The sequence below is a fragment of the Anoplolepis gracilipes genome, chromosome 15 (genome assembly GCF_047496725.1).
Source record: "Anoplolepis gracilipes chromosome 15, ASM4749672v1, whole genome shotgun sequence".
Lineage (NCBI taxonomy): Eukaryota > Metazoa > Arthropoda > Insecta > Hymenoptera > Formicidae > Anoplolepis > Anoplolepis gracilipes.
Genome location: NC_132984.1, coordinates 613131 through 637972, shown reverse-complemented (window position 1 = coordinate 637972; position 24842 = coordinate 613131). Strand labels below are relative to the sequence as shown.

The window sequence follows — 24842 nt, the reverse complement described above, 5'->3', positions numbered from 1 at the left end:
GTAAAAATATCAAAATCGGCGATGCTAAAATTCGACATACTTGCGTATATGAAGACGGAAAACGCACCGATATGTATAATCCGTATCGCTTGCATCTCTCGCATTCAAGTCTCTCGCTTTTGCTTCGCCTCGCTTTCTGTCTGCCTACTCTCTTGTGAAAGTACACGGCCGATCGAGAGGGCAGGCGGGGAGAGGAGGTCCTCCTCGGAGAACTACCTACCTTGGTAGACGATGCCACGGCAGTCGTCGTTCGGCTGACGTTCACCTCGACTCCGCTTTCACCTGACCGATCCCGGCGATCTTGCGCGATCTCGTCGTCGTCTGCGACAGTTTTCTCGTCATCGAGAGTATCCTAGATTTCTCGTTCTTCTCTTTGTGCGACCGAGAAAAACGGATATATATATATATATACACAGGCACATGTGAGAGAAGAAAGAGCGTGCGAAAGTAGGAAGCAGTTTCCTCCTGAACATCCGAGGAAACGGGTCCAGGAAAAGCGATCCCTCGACACATCTCCGTCGCACGTCATTCGTCGACTATGACCGCCTGGATCGCGAGGATACCGACGATAAGGATCTAGCAGAGACCGAATCATCCGCAAGTGAGTGTAAAATCATGGCATTATTTATTAAATTTCATCTGTCTCTCTTTAATGCGATTGTTGCGATTAATAAGCACTAATTATTTAGATAAATCGAGAATTTCCGTTCATTAAGCGTCCTACTATCTAAGAATCATTGACGTTTAACAAACTCATTAATACAGTCAATGTTTCATTTCTAGACAAATATTATTACGAGACTGATATATTTTATTACATTCTAATACACATTGTTATTGAATAACGTAAATTTTGGATAATAAATGATTTTTAAACTTTTCAGTATCTGAAACTCACAAGTAATTATACGAAGCATTTCAAAATAATTCTAGGGTCTTTAAAAATAATCGGTAAAAATATTTAACCGTGGCGTAACTAAAATTCTTTAGCTTATGACAATTTTTAATGGCAGTTATAAAAAGTTTCCTTAAAGATTCTTTTCACTCTCCAATTTTCGAACGTAAGTTATTAACTGTTTAATAATTTTGATATTAATCCGAGAGAGTTAAATTACGAAATAATATTAATCGTGTTAACTCTCCACTAAATAAAATTTATATTGTAATTAATATAGCACATTATATCATAATTACGAGTTTTAATGAACAATTTGAAAAGCTTTGAGTCTGTTAAAGTATTAATTATTCGAAGTTGATTTGAAAACTTTAAAAAATAAAAAGACGATCGCGATTTAATTTAAAATGCGCTTCACGCTACGATTACGATTTTACTGGGTTAACTTCCTACTTATTAATCGCCGCGAGCAGAAATGAAAGTAGTTTTGTTGCGTGCCCCATTTGTGCTGTTACGCGAAAACTATGTGCGCCGAGTTTTCCGTAAGAGAATTAGAATTCGGAGATGTCAAAATTGTTCGCGTTGAGAAAAATTCCGAAATCAAATGATCAAAGATGGTTTGCACGTGTCAACAAATTTGTTACATAAATTTGTCAATTAGAAATCTGCATGCAAATTTAACGATGTCGAACGATTCGATAAAACGATAGCATAGCGAAATCGTTCAAATTATAAAAGAATTTTTTAATTATAAAGTATTTTTGTTATTATATCATTAATTGTATAACATATTATATTTATTTTTATTTTTATTCTATATTTAATATGTATTATATATTATGTTTCTTAATTCTATTATTATATTAAGTTGTTCTTTTCTCAGTGAGAATGTCAAGCTACAATTTTCAAGTTATGAGCGATCGAAAAAGAAAAGCTTTTCCTAAAAAAAAACAATAATTTTAAATAGACTTTGCTTGAATAGAATTTTAATTTGAAGCCTAGTTACACGATGAAAAATAAATTGTATAAATATATTATATTTATTTTTATTTTTATTCTATATTTAATATGTATTATATATTATGTTTCTTAATTCTATTATTATATTAAGTTGTTCTTTTCTCAGTGAGAATGTCAAGCTACAATTTTCAAGTTATGAGCGATCGAAAAAGAAAAGCCCTTCCTAAAAAAAAACAATAATTTTAAATAGACTTTGCTTGAATAGAATTTTAATTTGAAGCTACACGATGGAAAATAAATAAAAAAATTGCAAAAAAAATAGTAATGACCTGCCTCGATATATTAATTAAGGAAAGCTCGAATTGTCCGGAGAATCTGCTGCTAAAGGACATCCGGTTTCGAAATACCTTAAATATATACATTAAAGTATCTGAAAGATTTGATAATATCTCGCGAATCTCGGGACGAAAGAAACGGGATGCAGGGATTGAACGAATGCGTGGATTAAGAAACAATAATCGACCGGATCACTCGTGGGCGACAGCGTAACGAGAATTCTGCTAACAATAAGGATCGTGCCGCGCGTGTCGAAACGATCTCGTGTGCTTCAACTCGCGGAACTTCATTGATCGTCTTGGGAGATGAGTAAGGGGGCGGCGTGCGAAACACGCCGTGACGAACGACGCGAGTCGCATGTTGCGAGAGAGGAGGCGATAATTGCATATTTACGGCACGAGCTGACCTTGCGCCCGTTACTTTCGCTATCGCCGATTATCCCACGATTTGTCATCGATCTCCACGATATAGTTGATGCCGATACAGCACAGCCGAGATAGAGCGGCCAGGAAGCGGGTCTCTTTTTTCCCTCTCTATTTCTCTCGTGTAAAGAGTCATCATTTATCTGACGGATGACGTCACGAACTGATCCCCCTGTAATCCCGACGTAATCGTCGGAAAGTCCTTTTATTTCGACATTATCGATATTATCGACGAAAAAAGATCCCTCGATTTTTTCTCACGGCCGTGATAACGCCTTATCGTACGATAGGGTGCGTCACAAAGGGGTTTCTTCGTCATTACTGTGGTCAGTTGTCGAAAGAACCGCCTGCTCGACGATTGATCGGAGAATCTCGGTGGTTGAAAACTTAATCGTTTTGTCGATTATTTTTCATTTCTAATTTTCATTATCCTCGCGGGTGAAATTGAGCTAAAGTTTGATTTGATCGCGATGGATCCCCGGGGGAAATTGTCCCTGGTTCATCGCAGAAATAGATCCCGCAACCTAACCAGGGCATTATTGTAGCGCAAGCAGGGAAGAAGAGAAAGTAAGCGCGTTATATACAAAGCGAAATATTCTATTCGAGTTTCGCGCGATTTATACGCGGAGTGTGTTGCGACTCATTCGCGCGAGATTACGTATAAAAAGGAATTTACAAAATAATTCGCAAAACGGGTTTCTCCTCGCATGAAAAGGTCATTAAAATAATCTCATCGTGAATCTTTATAAATAGCAAGGTAAGAATTCTTAGATCGATTTCTTATATTAATCAATATAGTTTAATCAATTTCGAAACGCGGTCTATATAAATGTAACGTGAATAAATAATAATAATCAATGTATGTACGCGATGTCTCACTATATCATTATTTAGAAAATACCAAGACGGATGTCTCTTGGTGAAAATTTCATTAGAAAGTCCCGTCGAGTATCTTTGAACATAGCGAGGTAAGATCTGTTCGCAATAATAACACAACAATCGCTTACCTAACACAAGTCGCAGACCGACAATTTCGCTCTTAATGTGACTGAAATCAATTCAAAATTTTCCTAAATAAATTACAATTATTCAAATTTATGTCAAACATATGACGCGCAAAATAAAATCTTCCTACGAAATGGGTGATCACAACATTTTTGAAGACGTGAACAATCTTTCTGACAATAAGAATTAATCATTTTTAAATCAGCTGTAACTTCAATTTAAGATTAAAAATAAAACTTTAATTAATTGAATTAAATTGATTAAACCAGCTGACAAGCTACAATATATAATATTATAATATTTAAATAAATTTATAAAAAAAGAGAAATAGTTTCTCTTGTTTAATTAATTTATATATTAATAAAATATAAATATAAAATATCTCTCTCTCTCTCTCTCTCTGTATATATTATAAATATAAGAGATATTGGATAAATATATCTAATCCAAAACAATATATAGACAAGTAATAACTCAATAAAGTGTCATTATACGATAAGCATTTTAATAAACTGCAAGAGAGAAAGATAAGCGTAAAACGCGGAAGCGCTGGGCAATTCAATTCCGGTAGACGAGTAATAATCTACGTATTTTTTTTCTCTCCTCTTTTTCTTTTACACACAGTGCATCTTCAGTACATATATACGTAATCGCTAGAAATCGTGGGTACCGCTGTAGAATTCTCTCTCTCTCTCTCTCTCTCTCCTCTCTCCGGGCGAAATAAGTAGCCTAGGCCTCTCGAGACCGGCGGGAAAAATGGTTGATTCACGATCGAGCTATCGAGGACGATGAACTGGATCCGGCTGCCGATCTCCACTCTCGTGTTTTTCCCACCTTTTTTTTTTTTTCCTTGTCCTTCCCCTCTCTCCTCCTTCCGCGGATCTCGTTAAAATCCATTCTCGAAATATATCCGCCGCGTGGCAAGGTCGTTCCTTTCCACGTGACCTCGCGTTCCTCGGAGAACTCTGCCTCCCTTTTGCACGCGTGATTCAACATGCACACGCGCGATGCGTGTACGAAATTCTTCGGCGATTTCGCGCCGAAGGTTCCTCTGCGCGTATCCTGCGCGTATCCTGCGCTTTCATCGACAATAGATCGATAAGAGGTGAATCAGTCTTTTACTACTCTAGATAAATGAATTGCTCGTTAAATACATATTTTATTGTCCACGATAAGTTGATTTTTTTTTTTTTTGTTAAAGGTTTTGTGCTCGCGACATATCGATTCTTTCATCATTATTCTTTATATTAATCGACTTTGAATTAAAGCAATTTTTTATTATACACGTATTCAAATATACACAGATAGCAATGTCTGATCTTTTAATAATTAAATATTTCTAACAAAAATTAATTTAAAAAATAGTGTCTTTAATAAATTAATTTTTTCTATTAAAAAAAAAATTCTTCCTTCTCGATAAATTGATTTTTAATAAATTTTTGATTAATCATACTTTTTATCGCGAGTCTTCCACTGTTTCTCAACGAATACTTAAATATGAAAGCGCGATTATTGTACACCACAATAGTTACTATTACGATTAACTGATTATTAGAAACGTGGGCTTTAACTGTCAACTGCTGTCAACCGATCAACCGCATTTCCTTTCGCAATGCGAGCAGTTCGTCGCACCCGAACGCGCGCATCGTTCCAGAAACTTATTATTCCGAATTGGTGGCTAACGGTACGTGGCTTCCTCACAGTTTCGATGCGACTTGTCAAGAATTCTAAAAAGAGAAAAGAAAATCGGTCGTCGAGAATACAAGCTGTGATTTGAAAAGAATATTTTCGATGACATTTAAATATTACATATAGAAGTCTTGTTTCGATTGCAGATGTCATCTTTGTGTATGAATCATGTATGTTAATTAAAACATATGATTTAGTTAATTAAAACCTGACCTCGATCTTTCTTTTGGATCTTTCTTTATGTTTCGAGTTCAGCGGCTTTGTAATCTCCATAAAATTTTTTATAAAAGAATATTGTAAAATTAATTAATAAAATAATTGAGCAATTTTATAGAACAAATCAATTAAAATTAGGTTTATAAAATAATAATATAAAATAGTGATTTATGAATTTATTAATTAAGCAAATAGTTAGAGGATTTGTGAATTTGCTTTTGTAATCTCCATAATTTTGTAAAAATATAAAATGTAAAGATAAATATTGAACTAACAATAAGTTTGGAATTTTTTTCACATCGCGCGGATAAACGGGAGAAAAAATTTTCTATAAAAGAATATTGTAAAATTAATTAACAAATAATTGAGCAATTTTACAAAACAAATCAATTAATATTAGATTTATAAAATAACAATATAAAATAATAATTTGATGAATTTATTAATTAAGCAAACAGCTGAAGATTCTGTGAGTTTAATTGAATAAGAACAAATACTCTCTCTGGTTTTCTGTACAAAACGCATCTCGGAGCCGTGTCACGACAGATACGTCCATCGTCGTCTCCTTATCGAAAGGCGTGGACAGTACAGAAAAATATGGACAAAGAAAAGGGAGACAGACAGAGACGAAAGAACGCGAAAGGAGAAGGTCAAGAAGGGTGCGCGGTTAAGAACGGCGCCGGGAGACAGTGATTTTTAACGACAGTCGAACTAAAGGGGGGAGGGGAGGGCAGGGTTGAGGGATATATATATATATATATATATATCGAATACGAATATATACTCGACGAGGGCGGCAACGGCCGGCGAAGTTGCAGTGGACGTCCTTGCTACGTTATCTGCCACGTCGTACGTTTCGTTTCCCTTTCACTTTCAGTCTCTCAGGAGGAGTTCAGGAACCAGAAACCCCGGATCTTTCTCGCGGCCGGCGCGAACAAAGATACGTACGCACACTCTCCCCCCCCCCTTATCCTCCCCCTCCTCCGTGTGCCAGATGCTGAGGAGAGATAAATAAAGTGAAGAATGGTAATTGACAGATACAAGAAAGAGTGTGATAAAAATGAAAACTTTGACTGAAAACGATTTTTTTCACATCGCGCGGATAAACAGAAAGAATTTTTTTATAAAAGAATATTGTAAAATTAATTGATAAATAATTGAGCAATTTTATAGAACAAATCGATTAAAATTAAGTTTATATAATAATAATATAAAATAGTGGTTTATGAATTTACTGATAGACCTGTCAAATTACGTAGAAGTCCTTTTGATCGGAATTTTGTTATGACTCTAATAATTTTGCATTTCTGTAAATCATTATCAATCTTTAATCTTGCAATCGTAAGATTTAGATAGAATTATAGCAGAATATTATTATTTTTCGGAAGAGTATAACGGAAAGTTTGATATATAAAGGGAAAATGAGAAATTTTATGTGTGAATATTATATATATATATATATATATATATATATATATATATATATATATATTTATTTCATATATACAATTTTTATATAATAAGTGCTCTTTTTTAAACTTTATATATATTATATAAATATAATTTTAAAATCATTTTTATAATTTCTTTACAATTCTTATAATATTAATGATATTTAATAGTTTATTTTTAGACATTTTTTTACATGTGGATTTAAAAGCCACATGCAACATTTTTTTTACTCATTGTTGGTTACGATTGCACAGATAAAACAATGTGAAAACGATGTAAAAAGCGTTGCAGTTTAGTGGTGTCTACATTGTACAATTTTCAGCACGTTTTTCTGAGGGAAAAGTTCTTTTAAATCAAGTAAATTGATTTTTCTAGAAACCTTTGCTTTTGATGGAGGGAATTATTTATTTTATTTAAATAAAAGTATATAATTTTAAGTAAATTTGCATATTATATTGAGTATATTATTTCTACGTTTAAATACCACTTTTATAAAATATATAATATCATTTATTAATGGAAGTATATTGTTTTTTTAAATTAAAAAATTAAAGTTTTTTCTAACTAAAAAATGCATTTTAATAAATATTTTATCACATTAAAATATAAAAATGGGATATATTTTATAATAAGTAAATGCACTTACTTAAAAAAAAATAATTTTTTTATTTAATATTTATTTTTTTTAATATACTTACTCAAGCAAATAGACGTTTTGAATACAAGTAAATACGTCATTAGGACCCATCAAATAAATATAGTTTGCTTGAATTAAGTAAAATTTTTTTAAGATTTTCTGTCCAAAATTGCAAATGAAAATTACGAATTTACAGAATGGCGAAGAATCAGAATGGCGTAATACCGGGCGGTGGCGCGATGTCTGGACCGGATGATTTTTCGGATGGTGAAAGCACTCCTCTGACTCAGGACTACGTCGGAAGGTAATAGTGATTTCATCGTTATTAATGCGATTTCTTCTCAATTTTATTTCTAAACAATCAAAAGAGAATTTAGAAGAATGAAAGAGAAATTCTAAGTAAAATCGAATTTTAAAGTAAATTGAAGATTAGAAAATATTTAAAAAAATCAAAATAAAGAAAAAGATATTAAATATAATTTTTTTTAATTAAGAATTATATTATAATTTATTATATAGATACCGTAGTTTAATTAAAATTCAGAGGAGATAAAATTTACATTACATTGTGCAGATTGCACAAAGAATAAACTAACGCAGGAAGAATTAAATTAGAAAATTGTTTGATCTATCAATTAATTTGTCAGCTGATTATAAAATGACATTTCAACTGACGTAGCCAACGTACGATCGTCGAAACAAAAGGATGGGACGTATTTCGAAATCCACCGCTGAAAACCGAATCCATCTCGGGTACGATGGCGAACCAGAAAGGTCTGGAGAGAATGGTACAATTAATCAAGGTCCTCGTCTATCTGTTCGTTTTCGTCATCGTGTTAGGAAGCGGCGTGGTCGCCAAGGGCACGATCCTTTTCATGACGTCGCAGCTCCAACGGGACAGAAAAATATTTTACTGCAACAAACAATTAGGTAAAAGGGTGTATCGAATATAAATTTTCTGAAAAAAATTAATTCTGAAATTTACCTCCGCATATTTTTCAAATAACTAAATAATTATTATCATATTATTACGAATTTTATTAATAAAGGGAGATAAAATCTTTAAGAATAGATTTATCGTGTAATTTGATTCAAGTCTTTTATTCTGAAAATGTTTTTTATATTATAATTGATAATTTATCGGTTTTATTGCGGCTTTTTCATTCAACTTTCTGAAATTTAATCGCTGAAATTTTATTTTAATCCGTTTGCGATTAAATTAAATCTCTTCATGCAGATCGAGAGAATCAATATACCGTGACGTTGCCCGAGGTCGAGAGGATCGCGTGGATCTGGTGCATAATAATCGCGCAATCGATACCGGAATTCGGCGCGCTGATGCGCAGCATCCGCATGTGCATCTTCAAGTCATACAAGAAGCCGCAATTCTCGCACTTTCTCCTAGTCTTCCTCATGGAGACGTTTCACGTGGTGGGCGTCTCCCTGATGTTCTTGGCGGTACTTCCGGAACTGGACGTCGTCAAGGGGGCGATGCTGACCAATTGTGTGTGCTTCGTCCCCGGATTGCTAGGTAATTTCATTTCATTCAATTTTTATTTGTATCGTTCAATTCTCAAATCGAAGAAGTTTTACCTTTAGCTCTATAAATTGATTCTGAAGTAAAAAAAAAAAAAAAAAAAAAAAAAAAACAGAAATAATTTAAAGAAGAAAGAAAAGAGAGTGAATTAAAATTAGAAAAAGCAAGTAAAATAAAAAAATAAAATTAAATAGAGCAAATAATTAAATAATAAAATTAATAAAATTAAGTAGAGCAAATGATTAAATAATTTAATAGAATTGTCCATTAATAAAATTGTATCTATAATATATAATAGATAATACTGTATATAATTTTTTTCGTGTGTGATAAACAATTTAATTTCTCAAGTAATGTAATACGCGGAACGATTATATACGTTTCATATTGAAGGAAATAAGAACAGCTCTCTTGCTTTCGATCGCGAGTCATCGTTCGACTTTCGCGTTCCATCTCTTCACAGTTCCGTGTTTATCGAACGAATAATCACGCGAGAATAGTGAAACACCGGGCTGTAACGCGTATGTACGTTGTTATTACAGGCCTACTTTCTCGTAACAAAAGCAAAGACGAATCCAAGCGATTCGTTCTCGTTCTCGTCGATATCGCCGCCCTGGCCGCTCAGGCGACCAGCTTCGTCCTTTGGCCGCTCTTGGAGAATTCGAAGCATTCCCTGTGGCTGATTCCCATCGCGTTGTTCCTCGTCTCCTGCGGCTGGTGGGAAAATTACGTTTCCACGCAGAGTCGGATCGGTAAGATTTTTTGGTAGACCCACAAGGAAAAATTTATAAAATTTTTTATATTAACTACATGTTAATTTGTTGAATTTTTTTTTTCGAACCCTCTTTAGTAAGTTGTAATATTGGGTTGTTCAAAAAGTCATTGAACATTTATGAACAACCCAATATTATGAAAAAAAAATATTTAGCTTAATTACATACTAATTAATGTATATTGGATAAATAAAACTAATAAATTATTATAAATAATATGTAATTTCCTACGTTGTTCTTTTGACAGGTCTGATCAGAACACTCGGCAGAGTGAAAAATGAGATGCGATTGACTCGCTACTTCACTTACATGCTGATGTCCATCTGGAAGATTGTCGCGTTCTTTATCAGTTCGATATTGATAATGCACATGAAAGGGGAGAACGTCGGCCATCTCTTCACCATGCTGAGCACCGCGTTCGGTGAACACAAGATCACCGTCACATCTGTCAAATCGGCCGTCGCCGGAAGTCTGCCCGATCTCTCGGAGATCGTCACCGGCGACATCACTGAGGTCGTCAACTCCGACTTCAGCACCCCCATCTACGTCCTTCTGTTGCAGATCGCCGGTTCCTACTTCGCCTACATTTTCGGTAAGCGAATAAAATCAATCATGTTAACTTTTGGATTCTTTAAATGTGTGTATTTTAATTTTTTTTTGAGGGGAGGGGGAGGGGGCCAAAATAATAAATAATTTTTTTTTTTTTAATATCAAAAAAATTAGAAGATTATAATTTTCGAATTATTATTTTGTCTTTCAGGCAAATTCGCGTGCAAGATCCTCATACAAGGCTTCAGTTACGCGTTTCCGGTGAATCTTACGATACCGGTATCGATCTCGTTGCTGATCGCCGCCTGCGGTCTCCGCAACAGCGATCCCTGCTTTTTCCACGGCACCATTCCGGATTATCTGTTTTACGAATCGCCACCGCCAAATTTTCTCAACGACTTTGTATCGAAGCAGTACGCCTGGGTATGGCTGCTCTGGCTGCTGTCGCAGACCTGGATCACCCTGCATATCTGGACACCCAAGTGCGAACGTCTCGCGGCCACGGAGAAGCTATTCGTTGTGCCAATGTACAACTCTCTACTGATCGATCAGTCGATGGGATTAAACAGAAGACGAGATGATCAACCGGAAGTCAAAGTCGAAGTAAGTAAGAAATTCTTGCTATTGCTATTTTGATTTTATTTTCTTTTTAATTTATAAATTATTATTTTTCTCGATTTTCTTAGTCTCTTAGTCTTCCTCCTAATTTTTTAAATTTCTTAATTCCGTAATTTATCAATTTTTTTTTAGTCTGTAATATAATATAACGCTGAATTAAAATATATAAATTTATTAAATTAATCAACGGATTAATTTGATAGGATCTGGCGGAGATAGAAAAGGAGAAGGGTGACGGCGACTACGAGACCATCTACGAGCAAACGGACGGTTCGACCACACCTCCGTCTGCGGTGAAGAGCAGCGATCACGTAACCAGGATCTACGCTTGTGCTACCATGTGGCACGAGAACAAAGAGGAGATGATGGAGTTTCTGAAGAGTATCCTGCGCCTGGATGAGGATCAATGTGCGCGACGCGTCGCCCAGAAGTACCTCAAGGTCGTCGATCCCGATTACTACGAATTTGAAAGTGAGTTGACGAACAATATTTCATCGTTGATCGAATAAACCGCCTTACCAGCATGTGTCGATTATTATTTGTCGCTTTATATTATTATTATTATTATTATTATTATTATTATTATTATTATTATTATTATTATTATTATTATTATTTATTCTTAATCCTTGCCTTTCGGCTTACTTACATGTTTTACGTATTTACATATAACCATTTTATATCTTGGATTCTACAAACCATACGAGTACGCTTACTAATTCTACCAAATATAATCCAAAAATATATCCCATAAAAATATAGAAAATATAATAAATATAATATACCTATATTAAGTATATCTATATATACAAACACATACATATATAAATTATATAATCTATAATTCCTTGAAACAAAACCTGTCAATCTATTTTTATCCAGAATTTTAAATTCAAATCAAAATTCAAATTAAAATTAAGATTAATATTATGTTTAAAATTAAAATTGAAATTCGAATTCTCGATTCAAAATCAAAATTCCAAAGTGCAGAATCCAAAATCCAAATTCGAAAAACCAAAAATTCACAACTTCAAGGTTCAACATTCCCACTGCAGACTTTCAAAATTCAAACCTCAAAGCTTTAAATTCAAAAATTCAAAAATTCAAAAATTCGAAAATCCAATTCTTCAAATTAAATTAAATTAATTTACTTAAAATTAAAAATTTCCAAATTAAAAATTAAAAAACTTTAACTTTATTTGTCGCGTTATAAAATATCGGTTTTATTTTAGCTCACATATTCTTCGACGACGCGTTTGAGTTGTCGGATCACGACGAGAACGAGTCGCAAGTAAACAGGTTCGTGAAACTCCTGGTGGGCACGTTGGACGAGGCTGCGTCGGACGTGCATAAAACGAGGATGCACGTGAGAGCGCCCAAAAAATATCCGACTCCGTATGGTGGACGACTGGTTTGGACTCTCCCCGGAAAGACGAAGATGATTGCTCATTTGAAGGACAAGAGCAAAATCCGACACAGGAAACGATGGAGCCAGGTAGCCTCCTTCATTCTTTTGGGATAAAACTAACATTCAGAAATTTTGAATTTTGAGAGACTTTAGAATTCGAAAATTTAATTTAACAAATTATTCTTCTCGATTTCTCACCTTCTTGATCTTTCGATTCCTTATTGATTTCTGAATTTAGGTAATGTACATGTACTATCTGCTCGGGCATCGATTAATGGAATTACCGATCAGCGTCGATCGCAAAGAGGTGATTGCCGAGAATACGTATCTGTTGACACTCGACGGCGATATCGACTTCCAACCAGCGGCGGTGAAACTTCTCGTCGACCTGATGAAGAAGAACAAGAACTTGGGGGCTGCGTGCGGTCGAATTCATCCGGTCGGCTCTGGTGAGATTATGTTTTGGTGACTTAAATCAACAGCGTATATTTTTAACAATTGATCAAAATGAGTCGAATGCTTTCAATTATGATATATTTTTTAAATATATCATACATAATTATTCTTTCATAAAATAAATTAATTTAGTTAGAGATTAATATATCGCTATCAATATCAGTAGGAAATACGTGTCATTTATTATATATATATATATTAAATATAATTAATTAAAAATCTGCAAGAGAATATTTATGATCGTATATACCATATATTTATGAATTTAATGAATAATTATTATGACATTTTTTTCTAAAATTTGCAGGACCAATGGTATGGTACCAGATGTTCGAGTACGCAATTGGTCACTGGCTGCAAAAGGCCACCGAACACATGATCGGCTGTGTGCTTTGTAGTCCCGGATGCTTCTCGCTCTTTCGTGGCAAGGCTCTGATGGACGACAATGTGATGAAGAAATACACGACCAAGTCCGACGAAGCGAGGCATTACGTGCAATATGATCAGGGGGAGGATCGTTGGTTGTGCACTTTATTATTGCAACGAGGATACAGGGTAAGTGAGGTCTCTTTTATTCGCCAATCAATCATTACATTTCATTTATCTTGTATACAATATAATAATGTAATCATAATCGATCACTTAATTTCAGCAATTAATTATAAAGTAATGGCGTATAAATTATATAAATTATATAAATCATATATAATTATAATTTATATATTATTATGTTATAAATATAATTTTTTTTATTTTTATATATAATTTAAAATATATTATATTAAAATATTATATTATATTATAAATATAATTTTATAAAATAATCATAACATTGATATATGTCATTTATGTTGCCATGTTTAGGTAGAATACTCGGCTGCGAGCGATGCGTACACTCACGCACCGGAAGGATTCAACGAGTTTTACAATCAACGTCGTCGCTGGGTGCCCTCCACGATCGCCAATATCATGGATCTATTGATGGATGCGAAACGCACGATTAAGATTAACGACAACATCTCGTTACTTTACATCTCCTATCAGATTCTGCTGATGGGTAAGTGCTCGTTGATTTAATCGGCAAGAGAAGTAAATAAAATTAAAAATATCATATAATATTATTTAAAATATTATAACTTTAATCTCGAAGAGAAAAGATATATTTAATTAAAGTATGATATTCAAGACGATTGCTCGACTGTGAAAAAACAGGTGGTACGATCCTGGGACCTGGCACGATCTTCCTCATGTTGGTGGGTGCCTTCGTGGCGGCCTTCAAAATCGACAACTGGACCAGTTTCTATTACAACATTATCCCCATCTTACTCTTCATGATTGTCTGTTTCACGTGCAAGTCGAACGTACAGGTAATCCATTTATCAATTTCTCATGCACGGGTCCGCTTTTCATTGTTCATTGTGTTCGTCATCTCTTTCGCTCGCAAAATTCCTGTTTTCGCAACCAGGATTCTTAATCAACATACGATACATTAGCTTCTTACAGAGCGCGAAAATCGGACTTGGTTTTATCAAAAGAGTTAAAAAAAATATATATGATTAAAAAAAAAAAAAAAAAAAAAAAAAAAGTACTATAAATGTGACATGAGGAAAGAAGACTTTTACAAAAATGAAAATAATATTTACGAAATAATTCTGACATTTACCTTTCAACCCTGTCGAATGAAAGCTTGTCTTCAAGATGCGCCGGAAGGAATTAAAAGTGAGTGGTTTTCAGCTTTTGTGCGCCCAGATCCTGTCGACGGCGTACGCGATGATCATGATGGCGGTGATCGTAGGTACAGCTCTACAGCTTGGCGAGGATGGTATAGGTTCACCCTCGGCGATCTTTCTCATATCACTGTCGAGCTCGTTCTTCATAGCAGCCTGTCTGCATCCGCAAGAATTCTGGTGCATCGTCCCCGGCATCATATACCTACTGTCCATCCCGTCCATGTACTTGCTCCTCATACTGTACTCCATCATCAATCTTAATGTTGTATCGTGGGGTACCAGGGAGGTGCAAACGAAAAAGACCAAAAAGGTTCGTTCACAGCAATTTTTTTTAATTTTTTTTTTAATCGCAATTAATTAGGGCATATAATTCTTTGATGAACGAATGAATTTTCAGCTTCTCAGCTTCACAGTCATTTTTAAATAAAGAACTATATTAAGAGGGATATTTATTCCAATATTTCTCGAAATTACGAAGATTAGTGACAATTAAAGATAATTTTTTCGCATGTTTTTACATATTTTTATTTATTGAATAAATATTTTGAATATGTTAAAATCAGGGATGGGAAAGTAACTAGTTATCGTTACTTTTTTAATGTTAAAACGAGATCAGAAATTAAATAAAACATATACTTTTGTAATATATTTGATTAAAAAAAATTAATAATTAAAATATTAATATCGATAAATTATTATAAATTTGTAAAACCATAAGTAACATTTTAGTTTGCATTAAATTTATAAATATAGTCAAATACACGATATATTTTTTGTATTCTCATAATTTTGTTTGAAACCTTCGATACAATAATTTTAAATTTATAATATGAATATCTGTTGATAATTGAAGATTGAATATGCAAAAACAGAAAATATAATAGGAAATAGGTTCCAGATATAAAAAGTAACTGTTAAATTCGTTACCGTTACTAAAAAAAAATGTAACGACGTTACAAATAACGCGTTACTTCCCAACCCTGGTTAAAATAAATTTCATGATGGATATTATATATGCAAATAAGGAAAAAAGTGAATGTCGTAAAAATTATAATTTCTCTTTATGCAAAGTAATCTCAAGCGATTAATATTCAAAAATGCTGATGCAGTCAAAAGTATATATAAAGTGATTAATATTTAACTTATATATTTAAAGGAAGAAAAAGAAAGTAAATCAACGTTCTATTTTAATAATTAACATTTATACATATATGTGTATAAAAGAATTTTAATGTTTCCAATGCATGAACCAGAGGAGATTGTGGGAACTAATCAATCATGAAGGCTTCTTCATCATTAAATAATCCTGCAATCATTCGCTTCTTCAGGTAGCAAGCACACGACATTTTGACCTCAAAATATGGTCAGTTCGAACCAAATATGACATGATGTAATGACGTAAAAGTGACGGACTAATGTCACGGACCGATGACGACATTTCAAGATGTTAAAAAAACGTGACTTGATGACCATTTTAGACTTATTAGTGACGTTTTAATGACATTCACAAATATTGAATTTGTTAATGAAACTTTTCACTTTTCACGAGTTCACGCTAGAGAAAAAGATTCATGATCAAATGTCACGATCAAGTCCCCGGTTATAGAGGAAATTCATGTTAAGGACCTGAGATATAGAGAACTGTGAATATCAAAATTATATACAAAATTGTTTGAATAATTTAAGATGTTATAAAAAATGAAATGAATTTTTAGTTAAAAAATAATAATACTTAGGTGATTTATATATATAATAATAACTTAAGAATCACGATATTATGACGTTTTTTTTACAACATTATTAAGACGTTTTAAATTCGACATTATTTGGCCACGTGACGTCATTGAACCAGAAATGACCAGTTTTCGACTGTCAAACTGACATGTGCTTGCTACCTGGGTCGTCTCTCGTCACACTTTGGCTTATCTTAAAACGAAAAGCAATTAACATACGCGCACATACACACGAAGGATTGATGGGGATAACGGCAGGTGATAGTGGCCGCTGTGATGAGCACCGCGTACGCGATCGTGATGATAGCGGTGATCGTCGGTACCGCGATAAATATCGTGAGAGATAACGTGATGTCACCGAGCGCCTGGTTCCTGTTCCTCATCGTGGGCGAGATCGCGATCGCGGGTCTCCTGCATCCCTACGAGGTCGATTGCCTGTTGCACGGTGTAATCTATTACCTGGCTGTGCCGTCGATGTACATCCTACTAATCATATATTCCCTATGCAATCTCAACAACATCACCTGGGGCACGCGGGAGATTAAGACGAAGAAAACATGCGCGGTAATTAATCGTCCACCTTACTAACCGACTAATTTACACTAATCGGGATACTTTCCCCTGTAAATATTCTTACCGGCGAACCCGGTCTTCTATATGTAAAAATATTTTAATATCTGTTGATCCATTAAAGGCTGTAAATAAAATGACAAAATTTAAGTTGATGAAAGCTCTTTTGAAATTTAGTTATGAAAAAATTAAATTCTTTTATAAAAATTTATTATTACATTTATTTTGAGAGGGAGAGAAGAAAAATGTTATTATAATATTATAATATATATTTTATTTTTAATGTTGACGTTTCTAATATTATCAATTTAATAAAGTTAAATTTGTTTTGATTTTGTAGAAAAGTCTCAGATTAAGAAATATTAAAAATGAAAGTTTATAAAATATTATTTTCATTACTTTAATCAAAGTTAAATCATTTTGTTATAATAAAACTTATAATTATTAAATATGATATAATTTTTTTATTAAAAATAATAATATATATATTATATAATAAAATGTTTTCTCTTTTAAGTAAGTTGTTATGACCAACGTTTAGAATTATTAATATTCTATTATTGCACATACACGATCTATTTAATTAACTCGCTTTAATTAATCGTGTGGAGTAAGGATCGCATCTCTCCCCGTGTATCTGTCATTATTATTCGTGCCAATTCAGGAGCTCGAGCAAGAGAAGCGGGAGGCGGAAGAAGCGAAGCGCAAGGCCAAGCAGAAATCTCTGCTTGGCTTTCTACAGAATGGTGCGGGTACCAACGACGACGATCAGGGCTCCATCGAGATATCTCTAGCCGGTTTGTTCAAATGTCTGCTCTGCACCCACGGCAAACCGTCTGCCGAGAAGCAGCAGCTTGTGGCGATCGCGGAATCGCTCGAGCAACTTGGCAAGAGGCTCGAGACCATCGAGAGGTATGAAAAAAATAAACGAGACAGCTCATCGTTTTCTGGAAACGACGAAAATAAAATATAAGCAAAGTATATATTATGCTGCCCCTGCGAAAACAAGGCCCATCGATTTTTACGCAAATATTTGAAGCACAATAAATCTGGCGAAATTTTGTCCCAATTTTTTTTTTTTTTTAATTTGATTTATATAATTCTTTTTATGGGCTTTTAAAAAATTAAAAAATTCCCTTGCAGAGCGGTGGATCCTCATTCCGGAAGGAGAAGAGCCTCGTCCGTGGGTTCGCGAAGCGCCGATCATCTCGGGGCCATCGGCGAGGATCCGGCCGAGGATGGGGAAGCCAGTGACACGGAAACGGTGACAAGCTTGAATACCGATGGCAACCGCGACGGTAGCAACTTCCTCTCGCGACCGTACTGGTTGAACGACGACGGGCTGAAGAAGGGCGAGGTGGACGTGTTATCGCTGCAGGAGGAGCAGTTCTGGAAGGATCTGCTAGAAAAGTATCTCTATCCGATCGATGACGACAAGGCGGAGAAGGTAAAACGACGGTCAAATTACTTTCGAAACTAATTTGAATATTCCTTCAATTAGAGGAATTTGTTTTTCTTTCTTAACATTTTTTTTTGTCAATTTCTCTTGATTCATATAGGAACGATGAAATCACGTCAGAGCAGTTTTCAATATTTTTTATATTGACTAGTAATTTTTTTAAGGATTTTTATGAAGACTGAATTTAACGTAATTGCTAAATAATTTTTATTTTATGTTTATAAATTAAATGAACTGTGAAGGGCATTTTTTTTTATAAAATTCGAAATTTAAAATTGTTTAACTCTTTGCTGTTTCACATTTTCTTTCTTTAAAAGAAATATTTATCGAAAGAATTATGCATTAAAAAAAATATTCATAATTTTATTTGAAAATAATATAATTTGTAATATAAATTATAAAAAATAGACAGATTGAAAGAATTTGGAAGAAATGTATGTTGCGTGATTCCAGAATGTTTAATCTTTGAATTTAGCTGCAATTTCCTACAATCTTCTTTTGCATATCAGGATAAAATTTTATTTTGCACTTACATTTTTAAAAACTTTTATATATAAAGATGCAATTAATATCTCAACATGAATTAATTTTGATCTTGTAAGAATGAATTTTTGAGATCAAAGCAAGCTTTCTTGCGATACAATACGTCTTTGTCGACTGCAAGCTGTCGTCGATCAAGAGTGAAGAAACAAATTTACTCTCCTGAAATATATATCTTTATATTTTAGACAATTTATTTCGCATCGCTCTCTTGTTGGAAAATCGTGCAATTGTTGAAGAAAAATCTCAAGGATCTATAGATCCTTCGTCTCTTCACAATCGCACCGATAGGATGTAGATCTAGCGATGAAATACGATTAAATTGAAAACGACGAAATTAAAAACTGAAAAGACATTTGTTGTCTTAAGGTTCAATTTAATTTTGAAAAATTAAAAGAGACAATCAAGGGTGTAAAAAAAATAATTTCTAAATAAAAAATAATGGTTTCTTGTAAAATAAGGTAGACGTTAAATCTTCCTATTCAAGGAAAGGTATATTTATTTATTAATTACACATTGCACGTGTCATACTTATTAAATTAATGTACGCCATGCTATCAGGCAAGAATCGCCAAAGATCTAAAGGACCTACGCGACCAGAGTGTCTTTGCATTCTTTATGATGAACGCCCTCTTCGTCCTGATCGTCTTTCTGCTGCAATTGAACAAAGACTTGTTGCACATCAAGTGGCCATTCGGCATCAAGACGAACGTCACATATGACGCTAGCACTATGGAGGTAAAGCCAGCTCCGTCGACGCCTCGCGTCCTCGATCGCGAATAATGATGGTTGGCGGTTTCTTAAGAGAATTTACATCTAATTTAATTAATAAATTTAGATTTAAATCCATATACAAGATAAATCGAGCGGACCGTTAAGGACGGAGATCGAGGAATATCGATGGACCGATCGACGGAGCTTTTCTTTTACTATTCTAATCTCGTACCGTCTCTTTTTTCTTTTCTCTGTTTTGCCTACGCATTTGCGCCAACACGCATTGACGCAACACAGGCCCGGATCGCCGGCGATTTGATCGAGCTACGCAACAAGAGCGTGTTCGCCTTTCTAATGTTCAATGCGTTGTTCGTTCTGATCGTATTCTTGCTACAGCTGAATAAGGATCAGCTGCACGTTGTCTGGCCGCTCGGAGTCAAGACCAACATCACCTACGTGGAGGAAACCTCGGAGGTATCCGATCACCAAGCATCCAGGCGAGGGGAAAAGGATTAAGGCGGTGCCATGGTGTTCCCTGTCGAAGTCGTCCCCGATGCGTTTGTTGGATTCTCGCAAAAGCCAATTTTCTCTTAATTATTATTATTTCGTGGAATGAAAATAAAAAATATATAACATGTTAATATTAAATGTTTTATTTTAGATACTTAATTTCTGGAAATTTATTTCTTCGATTTTTAATTTTTTCGAATTATCCGAGCATCCTAACGTATCGAGGACGATCATCTTACCTTCGGTACAATTGCCTTGCACCTACTCGACTTCAACATGTATATATATTTTTTGTGTGTATTACATAATTAACACGACTTGCTCGCGTTCGACAGCACGTGCGAAAGGTCTCCGATTAATATTTTCACACAGGTACCTCATCCTCATCACCCGAATGAAATGGAATGGAATAGCGGGCAGGATGATTTCTCCTGGCTCTGGATTAGGAATATAACCAGAAATTAGTTGCCTGAATGTCATTAATAACATAAACTATCGTTTACCTTTATCACTAAATGTCACTAAATTTGTTGATATTCGTGAAATTAAATTAAATCTTATTAATTTAATTACATGACCTAATTAAATCACGATAGATCAGAAACAGAGGTGGATATTGCCCTTTTTCAAGACTTGAATGCTAATAATTTTTGGATAGAAATTGAATTTTTTCCATTTTGTGAAAGCTAATAATTTTATTTAATTCTTGAAAATTATTAGCATTAATATTATAAAATTTATCGTTATTATTAAAATCAGAATGTGCTATTGTTATCAAAATTAGTTATTTTATAATTGAGATTAAGGTGTTATTGTATTAGAATTCATATATATATATATATATATATATATATATATATATATATATATATATATATATTTTATAAGAAAAATTATTTAAAAATGTAACACACTGAACGAAATTATAGATCCGCCTCTGTGCAAAAGTCTTGTAATCGCAGGCTCTCAAATTTACAAGAATCTACAGATCTACAAATTTTCGGATCTGTATTTCTCTTTTCTCCTTTGTTGTGTCTAACTCTGACAATGTGCACCATATTGCCAATTATGGACGAGCACCACTAATGTATGTAACGCGGTGGATGCTTTCAATGTACAATCTCCAAAACTCGTCTTATTTTATTTACAAACGTATATATGTATATGTATATATGTATATGTGTACATAAATGTGTTAATCTTAACACGCACGAAAGACACCAACAATTGTGGAATTTTAATCGTTAACAGAATTTGTTTTTATATTCTATTGCGCGATTCTCCATGGCGATCGATCGGTAATCATCGTAAAAAAAAAATGACTGAAATAAAATTGTTATAGTTTGCGAGAAAAATGATTCGAAGCGCGAGAGATTTCTCTTTGAAAGTAAAACTCGTGAAAAGAATTTGATTTTTAACTTATTAATTAATTCTCTGGAAAAAAAATTTATAATACTAAAGTAATTAAATTTTATGTAACAATTTTGATTTTTTTTTTTTTTTTTCCAAAATTAAATGAACGAGCAGATGGATCCGATTTCGATCTCCATCGGGTGAATTTTTTTTTTTTTTTTTTTTCCAAAAAGTATTTTTCATGGCGCATTTTAATGCATTTTACAAAAGAAACGATTTTGCAGGTACACATCACGAAGGAGTATTTGCAACTCGAGCCGATCGGTCTCGTCTTCGTCTTCTTCTTCGCGCTGATATTGGTTATACAATTCACCGCGATGTTGTTCCACCGATTCGGCACCCTGGCCCACATTTTGGCCAGCACCAGCCTAGACTGTTGCAAGAAGGTATTTGCAATTTATTTTCTAAACTTATACATATCTTTTACTTTTTACATTAAATTTGTTGCAACAGACGCGTCATCCTGTTATTTCATTTTAATTAAAGTTGGGAATTAAAAATAGTTTTTTTTTTTAAATTTGGAAAACTTTTCCCCCATAAAAGTATACTAATTCTTTTAATTTAATCTTTCAAATTTAAGCCACCATTTAGTAGATTTTTAATTTCTTACAATTATTATTTACATTGTATTTTTAATATTTTTAGTGCAATAGTTTATATGTCGAGTCATTTTACACATACGTTCTTTTACAATTTTTCCAGACAAAGGATCTTTCTGAGGAAGCCTTGCTGTCAAAACACGCGGTCGAGATAGTGAGAGATCTACAGAGACTGGACGGAATGGAGGGCGATTACGAAGAGGGAAGCGGCAGCGGGCCCGGTAGACGAAAAACGATTAGAAACCTGGAGAAGAGTCGCAGGAAGACGCAGGCGATCAACACCCTCGACGTAGCCTTCAGGCAACGGTTCTTCAGCATGAGCGAGGGCACAGGTTTGTATTATTTAAATAAGCGAGAACTTTTAATCGCTTAAGGGGTTCCTAGTCATAACGGAGGAAAAATGATGTTTTTCATGAATTTTTTTTTTGCAATTTATTTTTTACGACTAGGTGTAACCCCCTTAAAATCGAATAAAAATTTCCCAGGGTTGCCGAGGAACATGTCGACGCGACGCACGACAGAGGCGTTTAAAGCGTTTGAGGGGAGGCGCAACAGCATCATGGCACAACGTCGAAAGTCACAGATGCAAACCCTGGGGGCGAATAACATCTACGGCGTGGCCGGCAATCCGTTGGGGATCCAGGGCCGACCGTCCCGTAGCAGTCAGATATCCGTCAAGGATGTGTTCGAGGGACACGGGGCGACGTCGGCGGCCGGGCACGTGAACGCCGGCTACGAGGGCGATGACAGCCCGGTAAACAGTCTGAGGCTGCAGAATCTCGGTGGCAGTCAGGTCACGTGGCGGGAGGCCAACTCCAACGTTTGACCGTTCCTCTCTCTCTCTCTCTCTCTCTCTCTCTCTCTCTCTCCCTCTCTCGCTCCTGTCACTCGCGAAAGATCGAAAGGAAGTCCGATAGATTAATTTGAAAAGTTTCAGAGTTTTTAAAAACGAAGAGTGAGAAGTGAGCTGTTTAAATTATAGAGTGATTTAAATCTCCCTTCCTAGCGTGCAAAAGTTGCAATGACATTTTAACACTTATGTGTTCCATTAACTACATCGCAAGATAATTATTACGATTATATCTTTAGCAAAATTTCCGCACAAATTTCAAATAATTGCTGATAAATTTTCATCAAGTTCCCTCTTTTCTTAATATACATATATTTTTCGCAAACTTTTCTTCTATTTCTAGCACAGTTTCATTATCGTTGTTCATTTTCATTGTATTTTTTATCTCTTCGAAACCCCAAAAAAATACTTTTTATATTACATTATAACGTTGAATTACAACAGCACTGTTTTATTTTTTTTTTTTTTTCTCTCTTTAACTGCACATCTGTACTTCTGGCATTTTTCTTTTTAATATACAATACTTTTTTTTAAGTCTGTTATCAACCTACAGGTTACAGAAAGTATAGCATAATGCGGTTAAAGGAAGAAAACCTAATTTTTATAATATTACTGTCGGATTAATTGGCAGTGATCGAGATGATGACGCTTACGTACTACTTTTTTTATATATGTAATAAGGGCGATATTTAAAATAAAAATTTGATTGCGAATGTGAAAATGTGTATATATATGAATTACACGTGTGTGTTCGAAGATTGCATGCAAGTAATAATAATAATAACAATAATAATACTAATAATAACAATAATAATAAAACAATAATAATAGTGCTAGGAAAAAATGTAAAAAAATTTTAAATAAACTTTATTATACAAATTAGATTCATGCAATAAGTATCTATGGATTATTTTGCATCAATTCTAGCATTGTTAAAAGTATAATCGCATCATAGTTACATACAATATTTAAATTTAAAATATTATAAGAGCATTTTTTTCTTTATACATATATATTTATTTCTTATATTTCGTTAATTATATTTGTTAAAAAAACATTATTCTTTGAATAATACTTTGCAACAATTAAAATGGCTGTCTTTTTATTTGGTTGTCATAAAAAGTTTATGGCAAAATAGTGCTATTTTTCATAAAACTTGGAAAATACTCATAACAAAGACATAATTAATACACGGTATAAGATATTATTTTTCCTTTTGCTCCATTTTATTATGAAGAAGATTATCATTTTTGTTATTAATTTTAAATAAAAATATTAAATTTAGTGTACATTTTGATTGGTGATAAAACAATTAATTTTATTTAGTTTACGTTATTTTTAGAGATTTTCTATTATTATTCCGTACTTTGAAACTGTCCTGTTTCGTCCGTGAAATGTTAAGATAAACACTTTAAATTTTATATTTGCATTATATGCTTTCCTATCTCATAAAACAAAGAAATAATAAGTAAATAAATAATAAAATAAAGTAAAAAATTTCAGACTTTGAATTTTTATAGATGTAAAACACATACACAATAAATATAAATATTATATATAGAAAAAAACTTTATTTTATCATATACAAAATTGTTCTATACAATATATTAAAAATTTTATTTTTTAACCATCGTAGGAATGTAATCGTATAAGAAATATATATAAGGTTTTTTTTTTTATTCCTGTACTGGATGGACTGATGGTCGACAAATAAAAAATAAATCTTACGTCCCTCTTCTAAAAAAGACACGTTTATTTACATATTATTGTC

At 33.7% G+C, this 24842-nt stretch overlaps 1 protein-coding gene across 4 annotated transcripts in view; it reads left to right on the top strand.

Moving 5' to 3' along the window:
* The first annotated feature begins 258 nt into the window (after positions 1–258).
* LOC140673685 (splicing factor 3B subunit 3) overlaps positions 259–24842 on the top strand; it is a 35025-nt gene continuing 10441 nt past the window's right edge. The window contains exons 1-22 of one of the 4 annotated variants that reach the window (XM_072906777.1): positions 259–601; positions 7809–7916; positions 8292–8542; positions 8850–9143; positions 9692–9901; positions 10170–10514; positions 10683–11074; positions 11293–11560; positions 12322–12584; positions 12736–12946; positions 13261–13508; positions 13818–14010; positions 14166–14320; positions 14688–14993; positions 16675–16980; positions 17651–17898; positions 18130–18433; positions 19547–19723; positions 19997–20173; positions 21847–22008; positions 22325–22553; positions 22707–23041. In XM_072906777.1, the coding sequence (XP_072762878.1) occupies positions 7810–7916; positions 8292–8542; positions 8850–9143; positions 9692–9901; positions 10170–10514; positions 10683–11074; positions 11293–11560; positions 12322–12584; positions 12736–12946; positions 13261–13508; positions 13818–14010; positions 14166–14320; positions 14688–14993; positions 16675–16980; positions 17651–17898; positions 18130–18433; positions 19547–19723; positions 19997–20173; positions 21847–22008; positions 22325–22553; positions 22707–23041 (5181 nt within the window). In that variant the 5' untranslated portion in view covers positions 259–601; position 7809. Of the gene's footprint in view, positions 602–2999; positions 3371–7808; positions 7917–8291; positions 8543–8849; positions 9144–9691; positions 9902–10169; positions 10515–10682; positions 11075–11292; positions 11561–12321; positions 12585–12735; positions 12947–13260; positions 13509–13817; positions 14011–14165; positions 14321–14687; positions 14994–16674; positions 16981–17650; positions 17899–18129; positions 18434–19546; positions 19724–19996; positions 20174–21846; positions 22009–22324; positions 22554–22706; positions 23919–24842 lie in introns of those variants that run through there. The other 3 variants (XM_072906772.1, XM_072906774.1, XM_072906773.1) reach the window with 3 other exon arrangements.